The 25450-nt window shown below is 37.7% G+C and overlaps 1 protein-coding gene and 1 long non-coding RNA gene across 4 annotated transcripts in view; one reads left to right on the top strand and one right to left on the bottom strand.

Annotated features, from left to right (window-relative positions):
- Positions 1-178: 178 nt before the first annotated feature.
- The window catches only part of NAA20 (N-alpha-acetyltransferase 20, NatB catalytic subunit), a 343857-nt gene continuing 318585 nt past the window's right edge, over positions 179-25450 (bottom strand). Inside the window, exons 2-7 of one of the 3 annotated variants that reach the window (XM_074317337.1) lie at positions 20897-20960; positions 13065-13089; positions 10214-10304; positions 9377-9512; positions 3386-3531; positions 179-691 (exon numbers count right to left, since the gene is read on the bottom strand). In XM_074317337.1, the coding sequence (XP_074173438.1) occupies positions 606-691; positions 3386-3531; positions 9377-9512; positions 10214-10304; positions 13065-13089; positions 20897-20949 (537 nt within the window). In that variant the 5' untranslated portion in view covers positions 20950-20960 and the 3' untranslated portion in view covers positions 179-605. Of the gene's footprint in view, positions 692-3385; positions 3532-9376; positions 9513-10213; positions 10305-13064; positions 13090-20896; positions 21046-25450 lie in introns of those variants that run through there. The other 2 variants (XM_019712533.2, XM_019712534.2) reach the window with 2 other exon arrangements.
- On the top strand, positions 21149-25233 carry LOC109435012 (uncharacterized). Its single transcript, XR_002135919.2, has 4 exons — positions 21149-21293; positions 22445-22662; positions 22738-22866; positions 23435-25233. It is a non-coding gene; the product is annotated as an uncharacterized LOC109435012 (long non-coding RNA).

The raw sequence follows: 25450 nt of genomic DNA, 5'->3' as shown, positions 1-25450 counted from the left end.
GTAATGGAAGAACTTACTGCTCAATAAGAAAGAAGCTTAAATATCCTGGCCAGGGATTGTTTCAAGTGTGCATTTTAAAAATGTTTTATATATAAGTCAAAAATACGAAAAAGCGTATCCTAAAGGGTGCTTTCCCAATCCTGATTTTGTTTTATAAATGACCAACAAACTTCCAGAAGAGAGTCATCAGTGCTTTTTATTATACATCTTTGATTTATACATTTCATATATGCTTTTAAAGCTTCGATTAACAGTTCACTACAAAATTAAAAAATATATGCAGCCGTGGTTCTGTTACAGAATTCAGGGGGAGATTGGAGCAAGTTTTTTCCCTAGCATTGAGTGAATATGAACCATGATAGTGGAATGTTTCCTTCTGACCTAGCTGCCTTTCTGATTGAATTTTATTACATTGACAGCTTTAGTAGGTGTGATATTGCTAACCAGAAACAATAAGATTTAAAGTAAGTTTATAACCTATATTTTCTTGAAGTCTTTAAGACCTAAATGATTACTTTTCTCTAATAGAGCTCCAGGATCATCCAATGAAAACAATACTGTCCATAAAATATCTGGAGCATCAGGCTAAGAACCACTGTCCATGGTTATTCAATGTCTTCAGGCCTCACAGGATGAGGTAATGGTATGATGGATTTCTTCTCAATGTCCCTGGAAAGTGCTTTCCTCATATCTGTTAGGATCCAAAGTTTAATATAAGTAACCACATATCAAAACCTTTAATATCAAAATTTAAAGTTTATAGGCAAAGTTCCCATAAGAGGTTTCATCCCCTACCTCTACTTTCACCAGATTCTACGAGAAATGTCTTTATATAAATGAGACTCAATCACAAATAACTAGATGCTAACCAACTAGGATTCAGCTCTCCAAATGTTAAGACAGAATCTTAGTAAAATAACATGCCTGTAACATAGTAAGATAGTAACTGACGGTAATTACTGTGTTTCTCCGAAAACAAGATCTAGCCGGACCATCAGCTCTAAGGTGTCTTTTGGAGCAAAAATTAATATAAGTCCCAATATTATGTCACCTGGTCTTATATTAAAATAAGACCGGGTCTTACACACTGAAGAGAGAAATTAAAGAAGATACAGATAGATGGAAACACATACCATGCTCATGGATAGGAAGAATTAATATAGTTAAAATGTCCGTACTGCCTAAGATAATACACAGATTCAATGCAATTCCTATCCAACTACCAAGGACGTTTTTCACAGAAATAGAACATATAATCCTAAAATGTATATGGAACCATAAAAGACCCCAGATAGCCTCAGCAATCTTGAGAAATAAGAACAAAGTGGGAGGTATAACGGTACCTGACATCAAATTATACTACAAGGCTACAGTAATCAAAACAGTATGGTACTGGCATAAAAACAGACACATAGATCAATGGAACAGAATAGAGAGCCCAGAAATAAATATATGCCTATATGGTCATTTAATCTATGACAATAGAAGCAAGAATTTACAGTGAGGTAAAGACAGTCTATTCAATAAATGGTGCTGGGAAACCTGGACAAACACATGCGAAAAAATGAAGCTGGACCACCTCCTTACACCATGTACAAAAAAATTCAAAATGGATTATAGGCTTAAATGTAAGATCTGAAACCATAAAACTCCTAGAAGAAAATATAGGAAGAAAGTTTACAGATATTACCCGAAGTAAGATTTTTACAGATATATCCCCTTGGGCAAGGAAAGTAAGAGAAAAAAATAAACGTGGGATTACAGCAAACTAACAAGTTTTTTCATAGCAAAGGAAACCATCAGTAAAACAAAAAGGGATCCTACTGAATGGGAGAAGATATTTGCCAATGATATACCAGATAAGGGGTTAATATCTAAACTTTATTAAGAAACTCAGCTCCAAAAAAACAACCCAATTAAAAAATGGGAAGAGGACATGAAGAGACATTTTTCGAAAGAGGACATACAGATGGCAAACAGACATATGAAAAAATGCTCAACCTCACTAATCATTAGACAAATGCAAATAAAAACCACAATGAGATACCACCTCAGCCCAGTCAAAATGGCTATCATCAATAAATCAAGTGCTGGCGAGGATATGGAGGAAAGGGAACCCTTGTGCACTGCTGGTGGCATGGAAAATAGTATGGAGGTATCTCAAAAATCTGAAAATGGAACTACCTTATGACCCAGCAATTCCATTCCTAGGTATCTATCCAGAGAAATCCAAAACTCTAATTCGAAAAAATTTATGCACCCCTATGTTTATGCAGCACTATACACAATAGCCAAGACATGGAAACAACCGAAATGCCCATCAGTAGATGACTGGACTAAGAAACTGTGGTACGTTTATACAATGGAGTATTACGCAGCCATAAAGAATGAAATCTTACCATTTGCAACGATATGGATGGACCTAGAGAACATTATGCTAAGTGAAATCAGTCAGAGAAAGACAAATACCATATGATCTCACTTACATGTGGAATCTAAAGAAAAGAATAAATGAACTAATCAGAAACAGTCTCAGAGACATAGAGGAAAAACTGAGGGTTGGCAAATGGAGGGGCAGGATAAGGGGGAAAGGGAGGGGATTAGAAAGCACAGTCGATAACCACAGGATTGCCTCGGGGATACGAAAGTCAATTTGGGGAATGTAATCAATAATGTCAAGATTTTGTAGGGTATCCAATGGACATACCTCATTAGGGAGACCACCTCAGGGATGATGTAGATGCCTGATCACTGGAAGCTGAAGCTGAACAAGAATGAATGTCAACTACTCTTTTTATATTTTTATATATATATATATATATATATATATATATATGGTTTTACATATATATACACATATATATGTATGTATATATATATATATGTATTTTACAGAAAGTAATATCTGTAAACTTTCTTACTATATATATAGTTACAAGAAGAGTACAGCATTAGGAATAGAGACAGTGGAAATGTAACGGCTGTGTGCGATGTCAGAGGGGTAGGAGATGGGGACGGGGGTTATCACTGTGTGAAGGATATAAATGATAAATGTCTATTACATTATTTTGTACATCTGAAACTAATTTAAAAAAAAAAAAAAAGACCGGGTCTTATATTAATTTTTGCTCCAAAAGATGCATTAGAATTGATGGTCCGGCTAGGTCTCATTTTCGGGGAAACACAGTAGCCACTGGCTAGTTAATATTCAACTAGTGGTAGGTTTGTAAAGGCATGTTTAAGGAGATTTAAATATAGCTCAAATTTAAAATATTAAGTCCAACAAATATAATTTAAATTTATTAAAATACTTGGATGTTTGTCTGTACAATGAATGTAAATGTTCGGCTTCCTCTTGGTGATTCTGCCACAGAAGACAGCTTACCATAAGCGTCCTCGTCAGGTTCCCCATTGCTGGCTGAATAGTACTCTATGACCGTCCTGTATACACTGTAGCCCAACTGCTTGTACATGTTGACTGCAACTTGGTTGGATACTCTTACAAAGAGATCAACAAAAAATCCACCTTTTCTTTAATTAAAAAAAAAGGGGGGGGGGGAATGTTAGAATGTGAGAGAAACCCTAGAAAATACAGATTTTAAAAAACAACTTGCTTTTTGACTACTCATTGCAGCTGATTACACCATAAATCAATTTTTTAATATTCCTGAGGATTTATAATAATTATTTTGCAGCACAAGAAGATGGCTATGATTACATGCTAATATTTCAAAACCTACAATACATATTTTCTTAAAAAAACTCTTTTAAAAGCATTGCTTTGTAATTCTACCTGGCTTAATAAAATACTGTGTATTTTATTGTAACTGATATGCTCATTTTACCAATTAGTCATACAACACTTTCACTTAAAGATTAAAGATTTTGAAGCAAGCGCCAGGCCGTGGCTCAAGTGTAGCTATAGGACATTGGTCACACCCCTGAAGCCCTCAGGTCCCTGTAGTCAGGTAGACTCCCTCCCTTACCCAGACATCTCCATGTCCTGACACTTGTAATCATTAGCTCCTTGCTTTTTGCTGTAGATTTACCACCTATTATAATTCAGTTTCTGTTTATAAATTTTATATAAATGGAGACATACTTTATACATTCATTAGTGATTTGCCTCTCAGTATTGTACAAGTCAGCCTTGGTGTAGCTAGAGCTTGTTCTTCCTTTTTCTGGTTTTTATTAAAAACTATGCTGCTATGAATGTTTTTGTTGTGTCTCATGGTACAATATCTAAGGTCTACAGCTAGAAGTATCAATGCTGGCTTATGGGGTATGCAAATCTTCAACTTTATTAGAAGATGTCTGTTTCTCAACCTACTTACTGTACCACCTTACACTCCCACAGAAGTGGGTAAGACTCCATTCCCACAGTACCAAGACTTGGTGCATCAGACATTTTTTATTTTTGAAAATTGTATGGTAGAATGGTATCTTGGGGTATTAACTGGCATTTTGGATTGCTGACAAGGCTGAATATTTTGTTGGCCACTTAGATTTCTCATTCTGTAGTCCTTATTGGTCTTTCACATGTTCTTTTTCTCCCCGAAGCTATAGTTCTCTATGTATTCTGGATATTCAGCATTGTGTAAATGATGTTAGAAATCTTTTTTCCAATTTGCAAATCTTTTTCCAATTTGTGACTTGTCTTATTATCCTTATGTATCTTTTGATAAACCAAGTTACTTCACTTCAATGAACTTAAAAACATATACGAGTCTTTCCTTTACAGTTAGCACTATTCATGGCTTCTTTCAGAAGTTCTTTTCTACCCTGAGGTCACAGAGACATTCTCTGATATTATCTTCAAAGGGCTTCTCTTTTTTTTTTTAAAGATTTTTTTTATTGGGGAAGGGGAACAGGACTTTATTGGGGAACAGTGTGTACTTCCAGGACTTTTTTCCAAGTCAAGTTGTTGTCCTTTCAATCTTAGTTGTGGAGGGTGCCATTCAGCTTTAAGTTGTTCTTTCAGTCTTAGTTGTGGAGGGCGCAGCTCAGCCCCAGGTCCAGCTGCCGTTGCTAGTTGCAGGGGCGCAGCCCACCATCCATTGCAGGAGTCGAACTGGCAACCTTGTGGTTGATTGGTTGAGAGGACGCACTCCAACCAAGTGAGCCATCTGGGAGCTCAGTGGCAGCTCAGCTCAAGGTGTCGTGTTCAATTTTAGTTGCAGGGGGCGCTGCCTACCATCCCTTGCAGGAGTCGAGGAACTGAACTGGCAACCTTGTGGTTGAGAGCCCACTGGCCCATGTGGGAATCGAACCGGCAGCCTTCGGAGTTAGGAGCATGGAGCTCTAACCACCTGAGCCACCGGGCCGGCCCTTCAAAGGGCTTTTTAATTTTGCTTTTCACATCTAGGTTTTTAATAAATCTGGAATTGATTTGGGTACAGTAAGGTAGTAATCTGGGAAAAATTTCTTCCCACATGGATATCCAGTTGTGCCACCACCTTTATCAGTAAAGCTGAAGTGTATCCTTTCGCTATGGATCTGTAATTGCGTTCTATGAGGTATGTAAAAATCTATGTATTCCTGGGTCTATTTCTTAAATTCCATTTTCACTGGTTTAGACAACTGTTCCAGTCTTAACACAGTCTTACTCATTACAGCTTGAGATCTGGAAGGGCAAATTCACCCACTTTGTTTTTCAGAAACATGCTGTCTCTTTGGTTCTTTCCATTCCCCTGTAAATTTCAGAATCCACTTCAGCCCCACAAGAAATATTTCAGATTTCGTTCACAATTACATTGGCTCTGTGGACCAATTAATATATATGAAGGCCTCCATGCCACAGAGGTAGTTTCTCTCTTTACTTAGATAGAGCATCATTAATTGTCTCTCATAATTTATTATAAACTCAGAGGTCTTGCACAGATTTTGTTATATTTTTCCTATTTTTATTTTATTTTGGGGCTTAATGTATTTTGATGCCACTGCAAATGGCATTTTTTTCTAAATTTCACTATTTGTATAAAAATGCAATTTAATTTTTACTGATTTTATATCCAACAATTTTGCTTAACTTTCATTAATTCTAAACATTTACTTTCTTGTAAGTTTTCTAGTTGCACAAGCTTATCTGTGAAAAATGTTCTGTTTCTTCTCAATTCTCGTCTATTTTTCTTGCTTTACTGTGCTGTCCTGTATTTCCAGTAAATTACTGAAGAGGGGCTGACTGTAGGCATCTTTGTCTTGTCCCAGATGTCACAGGGAAAGCATTTAGTGCATCACCACCCATATTTACTACAGGCTTTTTGTAGATACTCTTTTTTCAGGATTAGGAAGTTCTCCCCTTCTAGTTCCTATTTTGCTAACAGTTTTCATCAAGAATGAATACTGGATTTTATCAAAGCATTTTCTGCATTTACTGAGATAGGAATTGTTCTCTTTTAATCTGTGGTGGGATATATTTACAGATTTTCTAAACAACCTCCCCCAGATATATCATCCTTTTTACAAATTGCTGAATCCATTTTGCTAAGATTTTTCTGGGATTTTTGCACTTATAAGATTTTCCTTTCTAATATTTGTCAGATTTTGTTAGCAAGGTTATCCTAGCCTTAAAATATTAAGTTGAAGAATGTGCCCTCTTTTTGTTTGTGTAAAATTGAACTGATACTCATTACTTCTTAAATAGTTGGTAAAATTTGCCAGAAAAGCCAGTTTTCTTTGTGGAAAGATTTTTGGCCACTGATTGGAATTCTTTAAGGCTAGGGTCAGCTCTCAACCTATTTTTGCACTGCTCGCAAGCTAAGAATGTTTTTTATAATTTTGAAGGGTTGTTTTTTTTTAAAAAAAAAAAAGAGAGAAAAGAATATGCAATAGGAGACTTTAGGTAGCCCAAAAGCCGAAATATTTACTATCTGGCCAGCAAAAGTTTGTTGAGCCCTGTTCTATACCCTTAATCAATTTGTCTGATTGATCTATCACTTAATAAAGAAGCATGTTCAAATCTCCCATTATGATGATTTGTCGATTTCTCCTTGTAGTTTTGCCAAGTATTGCATTTTTACTTCGGATCTATGTCACTGGGTACATAACATATTTTATTATAGCTTCCTGATGGATTCAATCATCTATCAAGATTCAATGACTCTTTTTTACTCTGGTAATTACTGAACTATAATGTGACTATTGTTAATATAAGTGTACCAACTGTCTTGTTATAATTTGCATAATTTTAAAAATTGTCTTTAATCTTTACACATTTCCTATAAACAGAATACAGTTCTGAGTCTTTTTTCAATTTTATTTTACTGTCATAAGAACACTGAACATGAGATCTTGCACATTAATAAATTTTAAATGTGCAATACATTATTGCTGACTATAGGTACAATGCTGTACAAGACACTCTAGAGCTTATTCATCTTGCTTAACTGAAACTTTATGCCCGCTTATTAGTATAACTCTCCATTTCCCCCTCCTCCCAGCCCCTGGCCACCACTATTCCACTCTGATTCTATGAATTTAACTATTTTAGATATCTCATGTAAGTGGAATTAATGTAGTATTTGTCTTTCTGTGACTGGCTTATTTCACTCAGCATAATGTCCTCAAGTCTCTGTCTTTTAATGGAGTCATTAGTCCATTAACACTTACTGTTGTAATTACTGATAATATTTGGATTCAGTAATTACTGATAATATTTGGATTCATAGCTACCATCTTATTTCATGCTTTATGTTTGTCACTTCACTTTCCTTTTTCTCTCCTGAATTGATTTTTATTCATTTTTTTCCTCTACTTGTTTGTTTGGAAATTATATATTGTTTCTATTTTTAATGTATACATTAAAATACATGTATATATGTATGTATGGATATAGGTATACACATACACCCATACAAATAAAAATCACTTAAATCTTAGCAACTGTTCGAAAGTAATGAAGGTTTAGAAACGAAGTAAAAGTAGCTCAGTGGTTTTCTACTTTTAAGAGATAATCTAAAATACATTCAATCAATCATATGTGCAAGGTCATAACTAATTAGAACCCATTTTCTAACTCCCCATCCACTATATAATAATGCCAAATACTTTTTTCAACATATACCATTAACAAATATGTATAAACTATCATCTTGCCAAAAATTTTCTTTGTTCAGTTTAGGGAGGATTTTTCAAATTCTTAAGGACTAGAGTTGATTTCTTCTTCAGCTAACACTATTTCCTCTCTTCTCTGAATGAGCCCAAGCTCCTCTTGCCACCAACTTGGCTCAGCATTTTCAAGCCATGGTTATTTCTTTTAAACTTACCTTTAAGTCCATTAATTAAATGGAAAGCTTCATGAGCCCTTCTCAGCAGCTATTTCCTTTCCTATATACTTCTAGACATTTAGAGTAGAGGAAAAAATGGCAACCTGAAAACTGGTTAAACTTACACTTGTCTTATCTCTTACAGAATGAATGGGCTGGCAGGAAGGGGGCGGGCGGTTGTCTCTCTACTTTCATCTCACATAATGAGGGTGTTTGATATATACACCAGATCTTTAAAACAAAAACAAAAACATAATGTTGGCAGTTCCCAAAACTGCTCCAAGGCACCTCAAAGTGCCCAAAACTCAGAGCTGCTGTAGGATATTTCAGATGTTCAGGGAAAACACAGACAAACCTTACATATCAGGCACTAGCAAACTACAAGTTTGATGTAGTTCACAAATGCAACATTACATCATGTTACATTCCTTCTGATGAAATAGCTTTATGAAGCCAGGTTTTTGGCAGTTCCTATGATTAGAAAAACAAAACAAAAACAGTACTACGTGAAAATCAATATGAAACAGGAATGCAGGTGGTTGTGTCAAAGCTGTTTCCAAGGTTTGAGAAGTCATGCAATGCCAAACAGATGCACACATCTCAGTAGGTAACCAGTTATTTAACAATGAAATAAATAATTCCCCCTCCCCTCCCAAATAGCTACTAGGTTGTTAGGCCATAAATACTTATTAAGAAGTTAGGATGTAACTGCGTAAGACAAAACTATTTCCTTTTGGCCAAGGGGCACTGTGAAAATATTAAGAGGCCAAGAGCAGTGTTAACTGAATTTGGGAACATCCATAGTGACAAGAACATTACAAGAATCCTTGATGGCTAGTCTTTGACTCTGCTAATTACCCAACTTATCAGCCTATGGCAGGTCATTCACTTTGCCTTAATTTTCCTCAATGGCAAAAGAAGGACAATAATACCACTCTGAATATGTGGCAGAATTTTTGTGAGGGCGATTAGAGGCTAAAAATGACATTCCTGTAGTCTGTAATGCATGACTGACATTCAGCCTAAAGGAAAAAAATTCTTATAAATGTTCACAAGTAGAAAAATCAAATGGTTAGGGTTCATGAATTATTATTTGAAAAGCAGGACCTCACCTTTCTGAAATTTCTTCTAATAACTCCATGAGCTTAGCAGCCAAACCAAGGCGTCGAAATTCTGGGGCAACAGACAAAGCTGTGACATGCCCATGCCATTCTTCCCTAGCGACTGAGCCTTCTGCTTTACCCATAACTGCCAACAAAATAAACATTGCATTCATTAATAAACACATGGGTTTTCACATAAATACAGAATTACTGTTTGGTACATTTTTATTATAAAAGAAACTAATGACAAAGTTTTAATTTTAAAATCCCACTTAAAGTCATCTACCTAATGGTTATTAGTGCTTTTATTTGAATTTCACTTGTAAATGTAATGTTAAATCTAGTTGTAGGAGCAGAATTAGAAAGTTTCTTTTTTTAAAAAAGGAACGATATACTAAAAACAACTGATTTTAAACACGGGACTAGAATATATAGTTTTGAAAAGATCTGTATCTCACATGGGCATGTATGTATGTGTGTACATATGTATGTATACACAACTGAGACAATCCACAGCTAAGTTTTTGTTAATAATGCTATTCAATGAATATGCTACAATCCCTGAATTATGTACCAAATAAACCATGTAAAAATGTAACATATATATAGATTGAAAGATCCAAGACTGAGACCATGTATGTTTGTTTCACTGCTATTATCACCTGGGCCTAGCGCAATGCCTAAAATAGAAGGGATCAGTGAGTTGTCTAATGGTTGAAAAGGAAATAAAATTATAGGCATCATGATTATGCTTTCAATTCTACATCAATCTATATCAGTTTAAACCTATACTATATTAAAATCTTAACTACCTATCCAAAAAAGTACTAATGGTATTATACTTACTATAACCCATTAACTCTCCACCAGGTGCCTCTGCAACAATGAAATACTCTGGCCAGTGGGCGAGGTACTGTAAGTAAAAAGGAATCCCATACTAGAGTCTTGTTAAGGAGTGTGAAAAGTGATGGACAGTAACAAATAAAGGGATATATTAAAGAAAGTTTCCTTTAAAAATTTTGTTAGTTCATCTCCAGCTCTATACGCTTACATGTATGATTTCTACAATCATATCACTATGTGAAATATTTAGGTTAGCACTAATTTTCAACAAAATTGCCTGAACATATAACCTCAAATGTGAATGGAGACTGCACCATCTAATAGAAACCAGGACTCCGGAGTTCTGTAATCTGTTTCCCTACTGATTACACTGTATCAAAATCTCTGCATAACACTCTTCATCACCTGATATTCTTGTTTACTATCTGTCTCCCCTTACACTATGTATGAGTAATGTTTGCTCGATCCCTGGTACCTGGCATATAGTACATGCTCAATATGTTTTTCCATAATTCACTGGAAAATTAATGCCTCGTTCCTACTTTAGCTTCAGCTCTGAGACTGAAAACAACTTTAAAACTAAATACTTTCAGAGGAAACTTAACAATTACCCAGTTTTCCCTTCCATTGATTCAAATTCTCAATTTCTACTAATGCAAATAAAAGCTGACTTAAGAGCGGATGCCTGAATAATTTGCTCATTACTTAACTCTTCAACCAAGGTGTCCTTACTGATATGTACTCATTCCTGTATTTCTTCTTAGTGTAAGCTTGCTGATGCAATTCTATGAAGGGAAATCATCAATCATACATTTTTTTTTTAAAAGTCCCTGGAAAACCTGTTCAATAAATTCTTCAAACTCTCCTCTGAAGGACAAGCTTTATTTTGAATACTCTTCAAACTAACCCTTAATATGACAGTCAGCCAGTCTTCCTGCCATTCAACCACTAACACACACCATAACCATCTCTCCTCTGGCTACTGGAGGAGCCCCAGATGCCCACTCATCAACCACTAGGATCGGGCAGGTTACTTTAAAAAATAGCTTCACCTTGATTATGAGACTTACTGTAAATTTTAAGGGTAACTGAAAGCACACCCTATAAGTTGATTAACATCCTCATGACAGAAAATTTTTGTCATTCAACATTCTTCAAAATCCTTTTACTTTTTTTTTTTTAAACATGGAAGGGTCTTTAACAGGTCATAATTTTAAAAATACAAATAAAAACTGGAGATTTTTTGCTTTTTCCACCTTTGTTTGTCATATCTAGCCCTATTGTTGCTGGTACCTACAGTTAATTTTTACTGCTATATAGTGTTCCACTGTGTAAAAAGACAATCTAAGTACATTATTTCCTGACAGTGGACATCTGGGTTATTTCCAGTTTCTCATAAATTTCCTCCATGAATACAGAATAATTTAGCCATTTTCTTATTGTGTGAATGTTATTACAAATTTTTAATATTACAATTTTGTAATATTAATTATTTTTGTAGTGACATAACTCAGGGGTTAACAAACATTTTCTATAAAAGGCCAGATAGCAAATATTCTAGGCTGTGTGATTCATATAGTTGGTCTCTGTTGCAACTACTCAAACTGAAAGCCATGGACAAAAGCCACAGACAATAGTCAATTACTCAGCTGGCTAGGTCCCAATAAAACTTTATTTACAAAAACAGGCAGTGGGCCAACTTTGCTCATACACCTTAGTTTGCCAAGTCCTGACATAATTGCCTCTATTGCTTATTATTTTCCACTTCCAGGAAATGGAAATACTAAGTATTACATCCAAGAAAGACTGTAGCAGTTTATACTGTCACTAGCAATGTATGAGAATGTTCCTGTCACCACATCAGCCCTGAGTTTTATCACTTTTTAATATTCTTGATAATTTGATAGGTAAAACATATCTCATTGTGGTTTTAATTCGCATGTCTTTTGACTGGTGAGACTGAACTCCTAATATGTTCATTAGCCTCCTATATGATGACTCTTTTATTAAATTATCAATTAATATTACCCTCCTACCCTGCAATGGACATGAATGATAACCCAGAAATCCAACTTTGGTTTTAAGCCACTGAGAATGTGGGGGTTGTCTGTTGCAATATAACCCAGTACCCTAACTTCCCACATCTTTGCCCATTTTTCTATTGGGGAACACAACAGATGCTGCTAATTCTTAACCCAAATCCTCTCTTCCCTTTAGTATAATAACATGCCCCAATTTAAAGCTAGGCATATTCCTGGACTCTGCTCTAACTAGATAAGTGTAGTATGAGGTAGCTGCTGGTCAATGAGATACAAATGGACTATGTAGTACTTCCCAAAGGTACCCTTGAAAGGAAGTACACTCTCAGCTTCCCCTCTGTTGATCATCCTGCCAGGAACATGGATGTGATGCCATTTGCTCTGGCAACTATCTGGGACAGGAAGGTCAAGGCCATCCTGCGAATATTAGAATGGTTCCAGTGCAGAATCTAATCACTGGTGACTTCATGGAACCACCACCTACCCTGTACTGCTCATCATCTCCAGACTTTATTCACATCAGACAGAAAGAACCCATCTTGCTGAAGTCACTCCTTTCTGTTGTGAGGGGCAAGCTGGGCAGGGGAGCTGTACTGTTACAGATGTATGATGTCCATATTAGCAGCTTGTCAGGCAGGTTTAATACAATTCTTGTTCCCAGCTGTTTTTTTTTCCCAATTGCTTTTAATGCTGCTTATGATGTTTCCTGACCTACAAGTTTTAAAGTTCTTCAGTACCTGCCTTTTTTTTCCTTCTGTTTCTCCATTTTGCTTACTCTTAGTAAGCTTTCACTTAACTTTTTTAAAAAAGGATACAGTTTCCGTAAGTGGATCCAAGTTACTGAAAAAAACGAGAAATATCAACAGTTAGCAGTGTTTACAGAACTGGTTTAAATAAGCCCACTAAAACTAAAAATACACACAAGAAATCAAAACATGCTAAATCCACGACTTTAAAACCAACTTTAGGGCTAAGGAAGATGGTTTAAACTAGCTAGTGGCCATAATGGGCTCTCTTAGCAACTATAAAGATAATCTATACTTTTTCATTTAACTGTTTTTTTACAAATTATTTTAGAGTTAATAATTTACACATTAAAATCTTCCATTTCCTAAATGGCAATAAATTGTTAATGGAAGTGTGGACCAACTACATATGTAAATCACACACAGACAAAAGGCACAATTAATTAACTCACCACAGCACCTGACGGGTCATCGCTTGTCTCTGGGCCTTCCTCCCATGATAATTCCTCCTTTTTCCTTTATTCCACCTTCTAGATGTGGGCTCTCTCCCCACTCAGTTTTTGTTCCCCACTCTTCTACATTCCCACCTCCTTTCCCCACTGCCCCCAGTCCTACCATGTTTCCCCGAAAATAAGACCTAGCCAGACAATCAGCTCTAATACATCTTTTGGAGCAAAAAATAATATAAGACCTGGTATTATATATTATATTTATTATATTATATTATTATATTAAAGACCCGGTATTATGTTAGATAAGACCCAGTCTTATATTATAGTAAAATAAGACCAGGTGTTATATTAATTTTTGCTTCAAAAGGCGCATTAGAGCTGATTGTCTGGCTAGGTCTTATTTTCAGGGAAACACAATATAGGTTCAATTTTGTATTCTCAGAGGAAGCTGGATCTGACTCACCAATATATCCAACCACAATACTCCCGAATCAGCATTTCTTAACTCTTTCACTGCGTTAACTGATTTCAAGTTTTTTTCAAAATGTGTCAGAAATCCACAAAAAACAAAAAGTTGGTATTTTATTCATTTAATAATACAATTTGAGCAGTTCTGTATATAAATGACACTTTTATGTATAAAAATTTCCTATTGTTATTCATTCTTGAAAAACACAAAAATATAGAAAAATGTACATCTGCTTTCCTAAACCTTTCTGGAAGTTTCCATCCACAGTCAGCGGATGGAAATATTCATTTGGACATATCTGAACGTTGCAGCAAAAGGGTTAAAATGCATCTCTGTTTCCATCTACAAAGAACTCTGCCCCCTCACTTTCCTATCCAATTAATAGAACCACTATTTTGCCAGACTCAACACCAGCAACCTTCAACTCCTCCTCTTGCATATGCAGTCAAGTGCTTCTTCAGTACCCTTACCAATGCCTGACAGTCATACATTTCTCTAACTCAGCAGTTCTCAAACTTTTTGGTTTCAGAACTTCTTTAAACTGAAAAATCACTGAGAACCCCCAAATAACTTTTATTTATGTGGGTTATGTCTACTGATATTTAAAAACTTTAAACATTTATTCATATAAAACTAATTATGTTATAATGAATAACTTCGAGATATAACTGACATTAGTTTCAGGTGCACAACAGTGATTCGTTATTTGTATATATTGTAAAATAATAGTTGCAAAAATTTTTATTGTGGTGAGAAGTTTTAAGATCTATTCTCTTCGCAACTTTTAAATAACTACTCACTCTACTATTCACCTGCCCATAACTGATTTATTTTATAAATGGAAATTTTGTACCTTTTAAGCCCCTTCACTTATTTCACATGAATAACTTTTTTAAAAATTTGTATGCAACCACAAAAGACCCCGAATAGCCAAAGTAATCCTGAAAAAAAAAATAACAAAGCTGGAGGTATCACACTTCCTGACATCAAGCTCTATTACAAAACTATAGTAATCAAAACAGTATGTATTGGCAGAAAAACAGATACATAGATCAGTGGAACAGAATTGAGAGCCCAGAAATAAACCCACACATATATGGGCAACTAATTTTTGACAAAGGAGCCAAGAATATACAATGGAAAAAGGAAAGTCTCTTCAATAAATGGTGTTGGGAAAACTGGACAGCCACAAAAGAATGAAACTAGACTACTATCTTACATCATATACAAAAATTAATTCAAACTGGATTAAAGACACCAATGTAAGACCTAAAATAATAAAATACATAGAAAAGAACATATGGATCTTGGTCTCAAGTGGTATTTTTGTGAACTTGACCCCAAAGGCAAAGGAAACAAAAGCAAAAATAAATTAATAGGACTACATCAAATTTAAAAGCTTCTGCAAAATAAAAGAAAGCATCAACAAAACAAAAAGGCAACCAACCTAATGGGAGAAGATATTTGCAAACTATACTGTCAATAAGGAGATAATATCAAAAATATATAAAGAATTCATAAAAACTCAGCAACAACAACAACAAAAAAACCCTCAAACAATCCAATTTAAAAAATGTGCAGAGGATCTGAATAGGCACTTTTCCAAGGAAGACATACAGATGGCCAAGAGACATATGAAAGGATGAAAGGATGTTCTACTTCACTAGTTATTAGGGAAATGTAAATCAAAACCACACTGAGATATCACCTCACACCTGTCAGAATGGCTACCATCAAAAAGACAAGAAATAGGGCCGGCCCGGTGGCTCAGGTGGTTAGAGCTCCATGCTCCTAACTCTGAAGGCTGCTGGTTCGATTCCTACATGGGCCAGTGGGCTCTCAACCACAAGGTTGCCAGTTCAATTCCTCGAGTCCCACAAGGGATGGTGGGCAGCGCCCCCTGCAACTAAAATTGAACACAGCACCTTGAGCTGAGCTGCCGCTGAGCTCCCGGATGGCTCAGTTGGTTGGAGCGCATCCTCTCAACCACAAGGTTGCCGGTTCAACTCCCACAAGGCCCTGCAACTAGCAACGGCAACTGGACCTGGAGCTGAGCTGCGCCCTCCACAACTAAGACTGAAAGGACAACAACTTGAAGCTGAACAGCACCCTCCACAACTAAGATTGAAAGGACAACAACTTGATTTGGAAAAAAGTCCTGGAACTACACACTGTTCCCCCAATAAAGTCCTGTTCCCCTCCCCCAATTAAAAAAAAAAAGACAAAAAATAAGTGTTGGAGAAGATGTGGAAAAAAAGGAAAACCTTGTATACTGTTGGTAGAATGTAAATTAATGCAGTCACTATAGAAAACAATTCCTTTAAAAATTAAGAATAGAACTACCATATGATCCAGCAATTCCTCTTCTGGGTATTTACCCAAAAAATATAAAAATACTTATTTGTAAAGATATATGTACCCCTATTTTCATTGCATTATTTATAATAACCAAGACATGGAAACAACCTGTGTCCATTGATGGATGATTAGATAAAAATGACAGGGTTTACAATGGAATACTACTCAGCCCAAAAAAAAAAAAAAAAAAGGATGACATATGGCCACTTGCAAAAACATGGATGGATATTGAGAATATGGTAAAGTGAAATAAGTCCGATGATCATAGATACAAATAACAGAATTGTTACCAGAAAGGAAATGGGGTGGGGAAAGGCAAAGTGGGTAAAAGGTGTCAAATATATGGTAAAAGAAGGAAAGCAGACTTTGAGTAGGGAGCATGCAAGAGTACACAGATGTCAAATGCTGTACACCTGAAAGTTATATAATGTTATTAACCAGTGTTGCCCCAGTAAATTTAATTTTTTTTAAATAAAAGGCAAAATCAAGTTGAAATTAACATCAAAGCTTAAAAGTATCAAGATGTCTTTCAAGTTGTAGAGATAAGGCATGACTAGTCCCTCTCTTAGTGGGAGGGTGAATTAAAAAAACACTGACCACTTTGATTTTGCTGCTGTATAGAAAGACCCTTGTTATAAACATGAATATTGCTTAAGGGAAAAGGAGAATTAATACTAAGTGCTTGTTATGGGCTGACACTGCTCAGCATTTTCTCTGAAAGGTAACAGTTAACTTATTCATTAAAAACAAACAATCAGACTGAGACATTTATTATCAATGCTTAGGGTCATCTGACCTTTGTTAGCCAATAGACTTAATGATCAAATTAATTTACTAAAGCAATAATTTTTCAAAAGTCATTTTTTTTCTTGTATTTTTCTGTATGAAATTGCCAATATCATTAACAGGAAGAGAGAATAGTAAAGTAGAAACTTATGTTCAGCTGTGGTTGCTTTATCTAAAGGAACAGTGCGAGGGCCAGGACTATCAGTCAAACTTTAGGGACTGAGATGGTGTTGCTTTGGGGCATCCATACCTGCATTCTTCGTATGTAATTATATTGCCAAAAACAAACTATTATATCATGTATTATTAGACAACACTTTAGCCCAGATCTACCATAAAGTTGTGTGATGTATTAAGAAAAAAAAATCAATTAAAAAAAATTAGCTACATGAATGGCATTGTTTTAACAATTTTACAAATCTTTCTAATGTCTAGCTTAATAGAAGATAGGTAGATTCTCATAATATGTCTGTTATACTTGCGGTTGCAAGATCACACATCTGGAAAACTCCACTATGCACTTGTGAGAGAATGACAGTGGAAAGAAAAGGCGGCAACAACAAAAAAAATCTTAGTATTATCATGAAAATAGCTCTGACATTGCAGAGCCCCAAAAACAATCTTGAGGGGGGGCCCCAACCCACACCCAGAGAATCAACTGCTCTAACAGTGTGGGAATTCACTCTCCCACACTTTGAACGACTACTTTATATGCTCTCCTCTCGCCTCAACTCTCCCATAGGCCACCCCCCTTTTCTCCATCTTAGCTGCTTTCTACTTCACAAAGAAAATACAACAGTAAGAAAGCTTCACCAAGATCCCACCACTGAACCCACCACCTGCAAGCTCTGCACCCTTACTCTACTTGTTCTGTAACCATGCATGGAGTTCTGGTAAGCAGATCCCACCACCTCTCACCACCCGGATCGCTGCTCCTGCAATTCTCCTCTCCCTTCTGGAAGAAATGTACAAATATGCTTTACAGTTAGCCATCAGCAGCTCTTGATGCCCTAGGAAACCCCCCAAATTTCTATCTTTAACCCAAACTTAAATTTGAGATTCCCATGCCCAGATGCCTACCTGACTTCTCCATCTGGGTATCTCAGTGCACTTGTCAGAGAATCCCAAGTCCTATAATGGCCACTCCAAGATCTAGCCTTTGACTATGATCTTGTCCCCTCTCTCCCACACTCTGCTCAAGCCACACTGGCCTACACCTCCTGTCTGAAACATAGCTGTGCACTTACTATTCCCTCTGCCTGGAAGCTCCCAACCCCAATATCCTCATGACTCACCCCCTCACCTCCCCTAGTTATTTCTTCAGTGACACCTGTCCTAAAAAGGAGCCAAGCATATACAATGGAAAAAGAATAAACAATGGAAAACCTACCTAAAGCTGAATCCTCACTTCCTATTTCCCTCTCCTGCTTTCATATTTCCTTTGTACTGAACACTAAATTCTTCACGTTTTTTTATTTGTTTTTCCCCTCTAAAATGTAAGTTCCATAAAGATAATTGTTTTTGTTTTGTTTACTGCTGTGTCCTACACTGGTACATAAATAGGTATGCAAATAACTTTCCAAGAATAAATAAAACATTTGTTAATTCTAATGTTTCTACATCTGCTTCTTTCAATTCCTGCTGCAACACCCTAATCTCATGATTCTTAGAGTTCGCTACCCAAGTGCCCTAATCAAAGTGAGAAATGGAGAAAATTGAAAGGGGTGGGGGGATAGAGATCCTCTACTTGCATATTCTGAAGAGGCCTTATTACGCTGAATGATTCTTTAGAATCTAATGTTTTATTGTAAATGTTCATGCTTATTTTCCTTCTACTCCATTCATTTTCATGTAAAACAGTGCTGTCCCTTCCCAGATCTTCAGTTAAAAGTGACTCTTCAAGAGGATTTGCCTTTTCTATTGTTGAAGCTTCAAAACATGCTGTCACCTGGTAGGCTGTGTACACCTCCCAAACCCAAGCCTTTGCCAAGTCATCATCTCTGGGCCATTGCCAAGATCTCCTAAATGGCTGACCTGCCTGGTATACCTCCTCTAATCACCTCCCATTCCACATAGCTTTATGTTGAAGAGCTCAGGCTCCAAAGCAGTGGTTTTCAAACAGCTGAGAATTTGCATTTCCAAAATGTTCCCCAGTGGTCAGGGACCACTCTTTAAAAACCACTGCTCTGGTGCCAGTCTCCACGGATTAGATTCCATATTTGACCCTCTCCCACTGCAAGGCTCTAACAGCTGGGGCAATTCACTTGAGCTCTCAACAATGGAGCAAAGTCATTTTACCATTTTCTCTCTGGCTACTCGTTATGGAAAGCCATGACTACAGTCACACTCATCTCCCAGTTGTATGATCACACCTCAAGCTTTCTCACCTTATCACCCCTTCCTTCTCCAGAACTTACTTCCTCATCACCATCAACATTTTGACCATTCTTCACCGCTCATCCTTTTGAGATGTTTCTAGCCACCTCATCTTTGCATCTTCCTGACACTTGGATCTGAACTACTTGGTCCTTAGTAAGTTTTCACATACTGTCCCCTTGTCTTTAAAAGTCGATATGGGACTGGTGGGTGGATGGATGAATGGATGTGGGATTGGTAGAAAGAGAAACAGATGGATGGATGGATGGATGGATGGGTGGATGGATGGATGGATGGATGGATATGTGATGAAGCCAATGTAGCAAAATGTTAACTGTAGAATCCGGCTGATGTGTCTGTATAGGCGTTCGTGGTAAAATTGTCAACTTTTTAAATGTTCATAAATTTTCATAATGAAAACTCTTTCTTTAGGAGGAAAAAAAATAGTACCTACAAGTCACAGGTCCTGACTTAACTGACTGAAAGAAACCGCAACCTCCACCAGGATGTGGCCCCTCCCCTGACTCTGCACAGTAGAAAAAAAACTGTCCAGCCTGGGAGCACCACTCCGATGATAAGAGGTACAAAACCAAACCCCGACTGAGAGAGGAACCGCTGCAAGGGGTGTCACGATCACAATGTTCTTTTATTTTACTCAGATACAAGTTAACCGTCTGTCAGGCAGGGCGGCCTGTGGGGTCTCAGCTCCCGCTCTCTACATAAGACCACAGGACATGGTGAGGCCAAAAAGGAACACCCCGGAAGGACAGATAGGGGAGTCATGCCCAAACCACGCTTGCTAGCTCACCACCATCTTCTTGCTAGCCCCCATTTGCTGCTAGCATAGCTACAGCAGTTATATTAGTGGCCAATGGCTCACTGGTTACAGCTGACGGCCAAGGAGCCACAGCTGATGGCCATCCAATCACAGTTGATGGCCATTTACTACCTGAGCCAGCACCTTTCCACGTGAGGCCCAGAGCCTGGAAACCGCACTCCTGGCTCTGTCCCCACACCGTAACCATCAGCTGGGCGGCACAATGTACCTATTCGCAACAAACACTTAGCTATTAACTATTGACCTAGCAACGACCTCTGCGGCCAGTACTTTCGGGGTTTTCACCGCACAGAAGAGAAGTCGAGTCACTGCCCTGTAGGCAGCAGAGCCCGGCGCCAGGCCTGGGCTCCCCACTTCCTATCACCCCGGCGCATCTTGACAACCACTGGGAAAAGCGACCCGCACGCTGCCCCCGCACCGATGAGCACGCAGGGTTATGAGATGAAGATTGCGAGCCTCTGCCAAGGTCAGCGCAGGGCAGTCTGTGCATCCGCCCTGGCCCGGCCTGAGAGCTGCGGCCCCCATGGAGCCGCTACTGGCGGCCAAGTGGGGGTGGCTCCCCAGACCCCGCCTAGGTGAGGGGGCGCAATCCCAGCGCTTGTCCGAGGCGCACCTCACTCACATGTTGTTGAAGCGGAACAAGTCATCGCACGTGAAAGCCCGAAGCGTGGTCATTACGCCGCCGCAGCCCACTAGCCTCAACCGCGCGCCCGCCGCCCCGGAAGTTGTCCGGCGCGCTGCCGCCGCCGGGGGCGGGGGGGGGGCGGAGAACTGCTTCCGGGTCACCAGTTGCTCGGCAAACCACACAGTGGGTCCGCTTTCTTTGGCGACCAGAGTCAGGAATTGCCAGGCCGCCTCTGGAAAGTCACAGATGAGTCTTAGCCCTCAGAACCTCAAAACCCCTCGGAGTGACAGGAGAAAGCAGGCATTGTGATCACCTAGAAAGAAAACATTTCAAAGCTGCCGGGATTAGGCAACCAAAGCAGAAAATGGGGTTCAGGACCACTTTGATCCCCTTGGTAAATGAGGAAGTAGGTGGAAAGGAATGGGAGGATTCATGCTCCAGACGCGAATCCAGTATGGGATCTCACATTTTCTAAAACCACGTTTAAAAAACAAAAAAATAAAGGTGCAATTAATTTTAATAACATATTTTGTTTTACCCAGTATATCTCATATGTTATCATTTCACATGTAATCAGAAAAAAATATTAATGAAATGTTTTACTTTTTTTTGGTATAAGTCTTTTAAATCATTTGTGTATTTTACATTTGCCACATATTTCAATCCGGGAGCTAAACTGTCATCAGAAATACTTGTTCTGTATTTAGATTTCATAAAATGTATACATAAAATATATGGTTAAAAAGTAGCTTCACACATCCAAGCAGTTCCAATCATACTAAGTTTTCAACTGAACAGAACATCAGTTTTCAAATTTAAAATTAAATGAAGTTAAAAATTTCGTTCATCAATGGCACTAGCCACATTTCCACTACTCAATAGCCCCATGAGTAGTGACTACCACCATATTGGACAGCCTAGGTCTAGTCTAAGAAATGAGCATGTCCTACTCACTCTTGCAAGTTTTTTCTCTTCACCCCCTCTTTAAGAAACTACTGAGGTGGTTTGGGGGTACAGTTTGCACAAGTCAAACCAACCCAAAAGACTGCTCAAGAAATCTAAATTCCAAGATCCTCACATCTCTAACTGTCCCGTGGCCCAAGTTGGTCCATAGGGATCTCTCAGCAGCCTCCTGCCCAGACATGTGACCTAGGCATGGAAGGAAGAGAGAAAGCAGATGGTTAAGGAAGTAGGTAGGCTCATAATAAGGATCTCCCAAGATCCAAGATCAGATCCAGACATTGTTTCCAAAACCTCAACAATATAGTCATGTGAGTATAAAAAAAAGTGTAAGAATCCCTGGGACTTACACACTTACGTCCACAGGTACTATTGATACAGGATAGGTAGCGTAGGAAATTGACAAGCCCCTCCAGGATAAGAGGTGAGGTGCCTCACTGGTTACACAAGTAACAAGTGACTGTATCCAGTACCTGCAGCTGGAAAAAAACAAAAACCAGCTTAATCCAGCTAGGCTGATCCCTATGACCAGGACCTGACCTTTTAGCTATTTATAATGTCATTATAATCTCATTTACATTGCAGTGACTACGACTCCCATAATGCATCTGCCACCATGACAGTTCTAGAGGAACCAAATAAGGAAGAAAAAACAGGAAATGAAGAGTCCTGCCCAGGGAGAGTTGCTGAATGAACCACATCAATGGGCCATCACCAATTCCCCAACCCAGGAGGGATAAATACCCCTGATCATGACCTTTGGAGAGCCTTCTTCTCTGAGTTGGCCTGCACTTTCCTCTCAAGTGTGTACTGTCATTTTCAGTAAATCACTTTTGCTTTCTTGCTTCTGTCTTGCTCTTGAATTCTTTCTTTTGCAGAGATGAGAACCCAGTCATCGCTGCTCTGGGTTGAGTCCTGTCTTGGACACCGTCGTGAGCCTCTGGGAATACAACAGGTGCACCAGGAAGGCAGAATGTGACATCATGGGCTCAGTGTCTGCCTGCCAGGTAACCGGGGATTTTAGAAATTTCCTATCACCAAAGCCTAATGTGCCCCATTAAATGAATGTCAAAAGATAACTTTTAGAAAAGGTAAAATTATTCTCATGCAAATATAAATGAACATTTGTCAAAGATTTTAACTTTTTAATCTATGAAAGGCCCAATGAGATGTTACAGCCTGCTCAAAGGAGAATTTAAAATGTACAAGGCAATCAGGATTGCTGAAATGTATTTAGAAATAGGTATAAAGTTTGTTAATATCCAGAGCAGTAATCTATGAGGTGTGATCAAAAAATATGGTGAATTCTGCTGCCAAGTGCCATCCAATGGAAAGTTGGGGATCTTCAATAGGGGAACCATTGTGTTGAACCTTAGTAACAGTGTGTGACAAGTTTCAACTTATTTGGTGCAGTCAGTTGGGTGTGAGCTACAGTTGAGAGCAGGTGTGTTTTAAAGTGTGCCATAAATCATCCTTCATCATGACAATGCCCCGTGTCACATATCGCTTCTGGTACAGCAATTTCTGTCAAAAACATTATGGTGTGTCCTCATCCACCTTATTCACTTTATCTAGCACCGTGCAATTTCTGGCTCTTCCCCAAAGTCAAAGTGACCATGAAAGGTAAACATTTTGAACCAATTCAGGACATGAAGGCAGCCACAACAGCACAAAGAAAGACATTCACGAAAGAGGACTTCCAGAACTGCTTTAGAAAGTGGAAAGAATGATGGGATAGGTTGTTTGAAGCAAGGGGGCGTATTTTGAGGGGGATTAATGGCAATATGTCTCTTACTGTAATAAATTTTTTTAAATATAAACATTCATTGTATTTTTTTAATGTCATCTCATATTGCATCTCCTGGATACACACGATGCATTTATATTTCTATAGACAAGAATCATTTTCATTACTATCAATTTCTACAGCATACAAATTTATAAAATAGGTCAAAAACAATAAAAGGCAGAGTTAACCTGGAACAGTGTGCCTGACCAGACACCCAGTCATCTTTTTTTGGTCATTTCAAAATGTCTCACAATTTTTTTCTGAAATGAACTAATATTGGTATGAATTTTGTTGGTTGTGAAGTTTTGATGGTTTTAATAATTTTTTATTTTGATTTATTACCACTATAAACATAGGAAATTTATGATTACTTCATGTTTGTACTTATTTAAGTAACTGTATAATAAAAGCAATTTTGATTTTTAAAAAGCACTGTGGATTTAACACAAAGACAACACTCAACCCCTGAAGGCACTGGATGTTATGGGATACCAGTTTGCAACCAATGATAGAAATTATGATTCAGAATCATCATTTTCAGTCACAGATCAAAAATCTACAGTAGTTACATGTAAATGACAATGTGTACCAGGTCATGAGAAATGCAGAGGAAATTACAGAGAGCATCCTGGAAACACAAGCCAGGTCTCCCTTCTGTCCCTGTTTGTCTACTTATTTTTAAACCATTGTCAGTTTCTATTGCTGAGCACCTCCAATGAATTAGCATCTAGAAGGGGTGCCTGCCAAGTGCTCAGTAAATATCAGTTGAATGGATGAATGAAAGGTGACATACAGATGACACAGAAAATCATGTCATCTTTAGTCGTTTACAAACAGGTACTCATGTTATCAACTAAGTTATTTCACTGTGCCTTAGTTTCTGCAAAAGGTTCATAATAATAGTATATACCTCATTGGGTTGTTATGAGGATTAATGAGGAAATATTTGTAAAGTGCTTGGAATAGGGCTTGCCATTTAAGTACTTGTTAAAAAAAGTAAATAAAGTATTTTGCATTTTGAAGAACCGAAGCTTTAAAATGTAGAGTGCAAGACAGAGGCAAAACCCCCGACCATGGAATCCTTAGCACAGTCAGTGCAGGAGTGGCAGCACATTGTTCACGACCTGATGAGCAGCTGGTTCCAGATGGACAGGTCCTTTGAAGCCACCTCCCTTTCTCTCATTGTCTTGCTCCACCCAGGAAAGCCTACATGTCAGCACCACTTGTTTTATTTCATTTTTTTATTAGGGCTCTTTACATTTTTTAAAAAGTCTGTGTTATGCGATAAAGTGATATATGCACATTATTTAGAAAATTGAAGACATGGAAACAACCAAAATGTCCTTCGATAGATGAATGGATAAAGAAGTTGTGATATATATACACAATGGAATACTATTTGGCAGTAAGAAAAGATGAAATAGGACCATTTGTGACAACATGGATGGATCTTGAGATTATAATGCTGAGCAAAATAAGTCAGAAAAAGCAGAGAACTGTATGATTTCACTGATATGTGGTGTATGAACCAAAAACAACAAAAGAACAAGACAAACAAATGAGAAATAAAAACTCATAGACACAATAGTTTAGTGGTTACCAGAGGGTAAGGGGGGAGGAGGGTGGGAGATGAGGGTAAAGGGGATCAAATACATGGTGATGGAAGGAGAACTGATTTTGGGTGGTGAACACACAATGGGATTTATAGATGATGTAATACAGAATTGTACACCTGAAATCCATGTAACTTTACTAACAATTGTCACCCCAATAAACTTTAATTAAAAAAAAAAAAGAAAATT

The sequence above is a fragment of the Rhinolophus sinicus genome, linkage group LG13, assembly GCF_036562045.2.
Source record: "Rhinolophus sinicus isolate RSC01 linkage group LG13, ASM3656204v1, whole genome shotgun sequence".
NCBI classification, from domain to species: Eukaryota; Metazoa; Chordata; class Mammalia; order Chiroptera; family Rhinolophidae; genus Rhinolophus; species Rhinolophus sinicus.
This window is presented reverse-complemented; position numbering and strand designations above follow the sequence as displayed.